General features: G+C 37.5%; 1 protein-coding gene across 1 annotated transcript in view; it reads right to left on the bottom strand.

The window, feature by feature from the left end:
- Positions 1-2,698: 2,698 nt before the first annotated feature.
- MEGF9 (multiple EGF like domains 9) overlaps positions 2,699-8,549 on the bottom strand; it is a 143,546-nt gene continuing 137,695 nt past the window's right edge. The window contains exons 5-6 of the mRNA XM_004372118.2: positions 6,058-6,327; positions 2,699-4,482 (exon numbers count right to left, since the gene is read on the bottom strand). Coding sequence (XP_004372175.1) covers positions 4,031-4,482; positions 6,058-6,327 — 722 coding nt within the window. The 3' untranslated portion in view covers positions 2,699-4,030. The remainder of the gene's footprint in view (positions 4,483-6,057; positions 6,328-8,549) is intronic.

Here is an 8,549-nt window from a genome sequence, read left to right as displayed (position 1 = left end):
ACTCCCTTGCACACACTGAACTCATTTTAGCTCCTAAGCTCCTGACTACAAAGATCATAACAGAACAAAGGTTCATGGATGAGACCAAAAATGTTTCCTTTGCTCTAATGATTATCGTGGGTTGCTTTTTACTTCTCTGAGTTTTTTGTCAGAGAGTTTTCCTTGAGATGTATACATTCAAGTCCTACCCACATACCCCAAAATATACAAACCAGGGGATGTTTATTGTAAGTGGTATTATGTGTCCTGTCTGTATAGGACCAAAGTGGACAATCTAACAACACAGTTCCAATTGAAGCTGTCAAGAGGAAGTACTGGTGCTTTTAGCTCTCTGCCTCTAAAACAGCACAAGAAGGGTTAACTGTCCTGAAGGCGCTCAGCTGACCAAAATGAACCAGAGGAGACACTGAGTGTTGCTTTAATGGTCAAATTTCCTGGGAATATTCAAGCTAAAATAGAGAGTGGCAATATAATTTGAGGCTTCTACAAATTCTCTCCAAAAAGTCTCTCTCCTCCCATCACATGACCGTTCTGTGCTCCTCTCTTAAAATCCAGGTATTCCTGGGAAGATTAACACATTAGGCCCGTAGGACTTAGAATAAATGAAGTTTAGCTTTTATTATCATTTTTCTCTATAACTGGAGAAATTCTATTAATAGGAGAGCTCTGTTTGCTACAGGGTAGAGAGAGGGAAGGGAAACTCAGGGAGGACAAAAGACATACTTAACATTATCTAGGGCATCTAACTATCAGAAATATATGCGGGCTTACTAAAATGAATTCAAGATAACAGCATCACTTAATAGCAGTCTGTTTCTGTCATTTATCAATAAGATTCAATCAGTCTTATCTTATTTAAAAATAAACACACTTCTAAACCTTAGAAAAAATTATTTCCATATCAGGCTTTCTAAAGGACTGATGGGATCCTCTGCTGGGTGTCACTGCTCACAGGGATCGTGCCTTTAGAGGAATGGACATTGTGCAGTGCATTTCGTACTATTTTCCTAGTCTGATTTCAGTGGTACATCACTGCAAAATTGATTTACATTTTAGAGCAAAATTATTTCCACAAGCCAAAAGCTGGGGACACTAAAGCATATTTATAAAAAAAATCTTAAGACCTTAATTTTTTTCCATTTGGAAAAATTAAGAACATGATCTAGGAGCTGTTAACAAGTATTTAAAGATAAACATTCTTTCTGATTCAATTTTTGCAATACATTTTAAGGTTTGTTTCAAGCAGTTGCTAATAGACAAAATCCCGACTATTTTGCTTTGACTCTAGACTTCAGTAAACACTCCCTCTTTCTTGATTGGGTTAACTTCTGTTTGACAAGCACTTATTTCTCACTGTCCCTAAAACCTGACTTTTTTGGGCGGCAGGATATCTGGAAGGGGCCTGGTGGCGCAAAAGTTAAGCGCTTGGCTGCTAACCGAAAGGTTGGTGGTTTGAACCCACCCAGAAGAGAAAGACCTGGCAATCCGCTCCCGTAAAGATTCTGGCCTAGAAAACCCTACGAGGCAGTTCTACTCTATCACGTGGGGTTGTTATGAGTAGGGATCGACTTGACAGCACCTAACAACAACAACAGGATATCTGGGAGGAAGGCGGATCTGTGGAATTGTGCACAGTCTGTACAGGCATATGCAGCAGCCGTTGGGGAAAGCAGGTTCTCCCTTTCCGCGAGGAAGGATAACCCAAAAAACCAAACCCACTGCTGTCCAGTCAATTTTGATTCATAGGAAGGATTAGTTCATTTTAATGAAGTACAAACTGGCAGTACTGTTTTCTTATCTCTAATATCAGCTTCAGATAGTAAACCTCCTGTCCTTCAAGCTGCACAGCCCTGGGTTGCACCTTGCCCTTTTAAAAATTTAGAAACATCCACAGATAGGACTCTTCCTCCCAGCCTTCTTGTGTCATGACTAGGCAATTTCTGCATTAGAATACAGTGGAAAGGACATGTGCTTTGGGGTTAGGAGTCCTGATTCCAAGCCTAATAATGACATATGCTGTGCAGCCTTGAGTAAGATACTTAACTCCTCTGAGCCTCAGACTCCTTATCTATCAAATGGGGACAATAATTACTTCCTCAGGGGGCTATGGTGAGGAACAAAGGACATACATATAGAAAAGTGCTTTGCAAACTGCAAAGGGCTATGGAAATGTTAAATAATTTTAAGGTACCGTAATGCAACTCTTGTGCCCAATTGCCAAATATGCAGAGCACCCCAGATCATCAGAAGTAGACTATCTGCTTCACAGCATCATCTCTAAACCCTGAGAACAATTTATGGGTCTCCTACAGAAGGATGATCAAATTCCAAGATTTTCTCTGGGGAAGTTAGGCTAAGGTATCAACTTGAATGTCCTAGGTCTAATCTAATAGGAAGTCTTCACTCTTTTTTTTAACCACTTTACAGTTTGCTGCTTCTCCTAATATCTATATTTGACTTCTGGCGGCCTTCTCTGGCTCACTTAATCCACTATCTGTTGATATCACAATAGATAAGAACAACAGTACATGGCCTCTAGGGAAAAACTGCATCTAAAAGCTAGGGCTAACTACACACACCCAACTACAGAGGTACTCTCTAATCAGACAAGAAGATGGGAGAACTGTAGCACCTCCAAGAGATAGCACACACTTTGTAGCAAATGCGTAACAGGCTATACTGAAATAGTGGAAGGGTTATGGGGGGGAGGGGGATATAAATATTTCATAGGCATGAAAACTGGGGATCCCACATGATAGGATGGCTTTTCTTTTCTTTTGGAATGAAAATATTTCTAATTCCTTTGGAAGACTATCTTTTGTGCTTAGGAAAAAAACTTTTTAAAATGAGGCTGTGTTTCACATTCATGTATGTAAAGGTGAAGTCTTACACAGAGTGGTTAGTGTCTAATTGAGTGAGTAGTTTAGAGAGTACAGTCTGTGTCCCAGCTTAACAATCATAGACTTCAAAATCTGTTGCTTGAATCTACAACCTTTGTAAGTCAAAGGGCATATAACTCTGCTTTTGGATTGACAAAGGGAAAGAAAGATTAGAAACATTCAACCTCTTACAAATTTCAACAATGTCCAAAGAGGGACTAAAAATGACTGGTGCTCACCAGAGTCCCAACTCTAGCAATACTGCCATCTATTTTACAATATTTTAACCAATCCAATCCTAATATTTTCTTTTTACACTGTCATTAACTACTGTACAAATAAATTCTAGATAAAATATGACATGATTTTTTTTTACAAATAGATACAAATGTTGACCAGATATGCTACATTAACTATGTACACCTTATTTCTCTAGAGGCAGGGATATTTCTTATTTTTAGACAACTGATCATTTACACTGAGACCCTGAGGAGGACCACCAGCTTCCTGCTCCTGGATGCTGCCTTCATTCTCTCTCTACCATTAGAAGCTTATCCTGTGCTTTAATCCCATCATTGAGCAAGAATCCTGGAAGGAAAAATCAAGGCCTTCTGAAGATCTTCTTGGGACTTTTCTGCCCCTATTCTAGAAACGATCGAGATTGTTTATTGTGATAGTCTGGAAATGAGCTTTTCTTCAATGACATCTTTTAACACAGAAAAATGAATAGCATCCCTGACCCTCCTTTTAAAAAAAAATGTGTTTCAGGAATGGAGATGAAGTCTTCCAGCAGTCTTTTCCCTCTGCACATCCGTCCTGTTATAGGTGGTTTGGTGAACACTTCTCCAGAAGTCTACTTGGAGGTCAAAATGAATTTGGGCTGCACAATGTGGTTCAGCTTTTCTATACACCCATGTGGTTTGGTACAAAAATATACTTCAAATCCTTAACGACAGTGAATGCTTCAGATCTTCATGGGAAAACTATAAGTAATAGGCTAAGCACATTACAAATTTGTACCTGAAAATTTCAGATGTACTACTTGCCTTTGCTTTCTCGGCAGACTCTATCCAGGCTTTGTCTGGCCCAAGGGCTGATGCTGTCTTAGTATGCACTGTGGTTTAACAATCCAGAAGAACAGTTCTATCTCCTTAGGCTTTGTAGTTATGCATGGGTGTCGTCAGGGTCAGCTGCCCATTGGGAGCCACTTCATTGCCATCATCTTCCAACAATCCTGACACATCTGCATTAGGAATGCTGTCGTGGTAGCTGCTGAAACTGATATTATCTTCTTTCAGCTCAATGGTCCAAAAGGGGGCATTCAGTTTCCGGTTTTGGTATTCCCGGTACATATACACAGCCCCCACAAATCCCATCAGCAGCACCACCACAATGATGATGACTGTCAAAATGATGATGTTAAATTGGGTCCATGATACATCAGCTAAAGCTGAAGTACTGTTTTCAGAAGAACTTACTGAAAAGATAGTCTGGAGGGTCGTAGGGGTAAATGTACTATTTATAACAGGGGTGGGCACTGATGTGGTCAAAGAGGCATTGGAAACCAAAATGGTAGAACCTTCAGGTGTTGGAACAATAACTTCTGAAAATAAAAAACAGAGAATGAAACGTAAAAGACAAAATTATTCAGTTTTGAGAAACAATAAAAAAATACACATGGGAGTGGAAGTTGATGCGGAATGTTGATATGCTTTAAGCTAATAAAAGTTAAAGACAATTTTTAAAGAAATATAATGGTTTAAAAATCAGGGTCTGGAAGCCTAGGCTACTATATTCATGGCTGTTCTCCAATATGTATAATGTCTATATTAAAATTTTTGGGAAAATTCCAATGTTGCAATTTTCCACCCTTCTTTACTCTTGGATACATTAGTACAAATTCCTGAAAAGGCAGTAAATATGTCACTACTGAGTTCTAAATTACTTGGTTAAAAGTGACAGGGATAGATGGCAATCATTTGAACTAAAATAAGTCCAACATGTCTGACAGCATTTCACAAGGGTAAAATTCTCCTCAAAGGAGGTGAAAACAAAATCGGAAAAACGGTGCTTCTAGTTACATCTGAAAAACACAATTTAAATGTCCAAAGTTGATGTCAGCCATGTGAGAAAACAGCCTTCGTTTAATTCCATTGTAATTCTTCCTTTGTGTAGATTATAGCTACTGTAAAATAAGGTAATATACTTTATATCTCTAATGACTGCATACTTAAAGATCAAAGGCTTTGGAATCAAATAGAACTGTGTGGCTATAGACAAGCCAATCTTCTTAAATTTGAGGTTCTTCATCTGTAAAATGAGAATAATATTATCTATTTTTCAGAGTTCTTGGGAAAGGTTAAATGAAATAATGTACCATACAAACATTATCACACTTAATGTTTGCAGTGCCTGGCACACATTAGGCACTCAAAAAATTATTCCTATTTATTATTAACATTCATTCAGCATCTATTAGGATATTAAAGAGTAGTTTGTAGAAGACCACAGTCTAACTTTTCTGTGATCTAATAAACCTAAATATCTCTAATTCATCCTGAAATTATAATCACCCTTAATTTTTATGTAAACCCTTATTTAACTTGTGTATAAGAAACATTTTTCTATGTAAATAACTTTTTTTTAAAAAAATCAAAATCAAAAGGATTTTTAAATACTTAAGTGTCCAAATGATTATTAGTATTATTTCCTCCATCAGACATGGGGAAACTTTGGAGACCCAAAGTTAGGACAGATGCTAGAATAAACTCTAGTTCTCAGCTGGAACTTCTAACCAGATTATAGGTCCCTGTTTGGAAAGACCTCTGATGATCACTGGAAGTGATGAGAATACAAGAAGCAAAGGATAAAAAAAATGATAGGACTTTTAAATTATTAACAACAGCAACAACAATAAAAAAAAAAAAATAGATGAAGAGAAAATGTGAGAATGCTGCAATGACTTTGTCTTGGTCCTCAAATTTCTGGAGTTCATTGTGGAGTGTCAGGAGAGCAGCAGGAATGGAAGAAAACCTCTTTAGGCAAGTATCTATCAAAATCGATTTCCAGAAATCTCTTCTGGTGAGATTGGAAGGTTTTACAAAGTTAAAGGTAGCTGTCCTCAAACTTTCACTGCTAGGCTTAGATATTAAATTTACAACCTTAGGTGAAGTTTTACCTTTCTTGATGCAACTTCCCTCGAGGTCTCGAACATAACCTTCTAGGCAGTTCTCACACAAAAACCCAGTGGTGTTATGGAGGCAGTTGATGCATTCACCACTCTCGGGCTTGCAAATCTTTGGAGTTTTAACTGGGTCCACGTGGCCATGACATTGGCACTTTATACAGATGCTGTCAGAATTGTAATAGCCATTTTCACACTTATTGCAGTTCCAGCCTGTGTAACCATCTTTACACTGGACACATTTAGGTTCCAATTCACCCAATTCTAAAAGAGACAGAACACCAATATAATTTAGTACAGTCTAAGTTACAATTAGAAATGCAAAACAACTACTAGACCTCATAAAATGCTTACAAACCTTTTGTTCATTCTATGTATACTATTGATTTTTAACAGCTTTACTGAAATGTATTTCACGTATCATACAACTCACATATTTAAAGTGTACAATTCAATGGTTTTTAGTATAGTCAGAGTTGTGCAACTGAGAAAGGATTTTAATTTACCATTCACTATGGAGCTCTGGTGATGCAGTGGTTAAGAGCTCAGCTGCTAACCAAATGGTCAGCAGTTTGAATCCACTAGCCACTCCTTGGAAGCGCTGTGGGGCAGTTCTACTCTGTCCTTTAGGATCATTATGAGTCGGAATCAGATTGATGGCAATGGGTTTGGTTTTTGGTTTTATCCCAATTAGTAGTGTGATCTCAAGTAAATTACTAAACTCTGGGCCTCAGTTTTCCATCTTTAAAATAAAGGGATTGAGCCAGGTGATACTTAGATCACTTTTAGCAATAAAAGATGGCAGTTGAATAAATCTGACACCCATGCAAGCAATGTATGCAAAAACAAAACAAAACAAAACAAAAAACCTCAACAAAAGAGCATACTCCTTCTTCCTAAGGAGTTTATAGCTCACAAAGGCACCATACTTTGCAGCATTTTTGTGTTGCAACACACTATACAAACAATAATTAATGTGAAAAAATGTCTGATAAAAATAGATTGAAGGCGTGAAATCAAGGTTTGTAAAAGCTTTTCACGTACAAACAGAAAACACAAAGAGAGGGGGACCTCATACCATCAAGAAAGCAGTGCCAGGAGCAGAGTGCGTCCTTTGGACTGGGGTCCCTGCGCAGAAAAGCTCCTAGTCCGGGGGAACACCAAAGAGCAGAAGGCCGACAGAGAGAAAAAGCCTTCCCCTGGAGCTGATGCCCTGAATTTGGACTTTTAGCCTACTTTAACTGTGAGGAAATAAACTTCTCTTCGTTAAAACCATCCACTTGTGGTATTTCCGTTATAGCAGCACTAGATGACTAAGACAGGTGGATATATGACATTATACATGTCTCAAAATCCATAGAACTGGAAAACACAATAAGAGAATCCTAATGTCAACTATGGATTTTAGTTAATCACACTGTATCAGTATTGTTTCATCAGCTGTAACAAATGTACCACACTAATGCAATCTGTTAATCATTGAAGAAACTGTGTGCAGACGAGCAGGGATATATGGGAACTCTCTGCACTTTCTCTGCAATTCTTTTTGTTAACCTAAAACTGCTCCAAAAAACAAAGTGTATTCATTTCAGAAAAAGAAAATACAGAGAGAATTGTTGAAGATTTGGTGGCAGAAAACTTCCCTGACATCGTTAAACATGAGAAGATATCTATCCAAGATGGTCATTGAAGCCCATGCAAGGTAGCTCTCAAAAGAAAGTCACCAAGACACATTGTAATCGAGCTTGCCAAAACCAAAGATAAAGAGAAAATTTTAAGAGTGGCTAGGGATAAATGAAAAGTCATCTACAAAGGAAAGTCAATACGAATAAGCTTGGACTACTCCGTAGAAACCATGCAGGCAAGAAGGCAGTTGGATGACATATATAAAGCCTGGAGGAAAAAAATGGCCAGCCAAGAACTATATATCCAGCAAAACTGTCTCTCAAACATGATGGTGAAATTAGGCCATTTCCAGATAAACAGAAGTTTAGGAAATTTGCAAAAACCAAATCAAAATTACAAGAAATACTAAAGGGAGTCCTCCGGTTAGAAAATCAATAACATCAGATAACAACCCAAGACTAGAACACAGGACAGAGAAACCAGATATCAACCCAGATAGGGAAGTCACAAAAATAAATCAAAGCTAAAACATTGAAAATAGGGAAACAGAGACGTCAATATGCAAAAGATGACAACATCAAAACAAAAAAGAAGGACTAAAAAATGTAGTCATAGATCTTTCATATGGAGAGGAAGTCAAGGCAATATAAAGAAATAAAAGATCGGTTTTAACTTAGAAAAATGGGGTAAATATTAAGGTAACCACAAAGGAAACTAATAATCCTACAAGTCAAAATAAAAAACTAGAAAAACATAAAGACTCAGCAAATACAAAATCAACAACAATGAAAAAGATGAAAAGAAAATACATAAAGAAAAACTACTTAGCACAGAAAATTAAGTGCAACAAAGAAACTGCC

Source organism: Trichechus manatus, unplaced genomic scaffold (genome assembly GCF_000243295.1).
Source record: "Trichechus manatus latirostris isolate Lorelei unplaced genomic scaffold, TriManLat1.0 scaffold00016, whole genome shotgun sequence".
NCBI lineage: Eukaryota > Metazoa > Chordata > Mammalia > Sirenia > Trichechidae > Trichechus > Trichechus manatus.
Note: the sequence above shows the minus strand (reverse complement) of the source record. Positions and strands in the feature narration are given on the sequence as shown.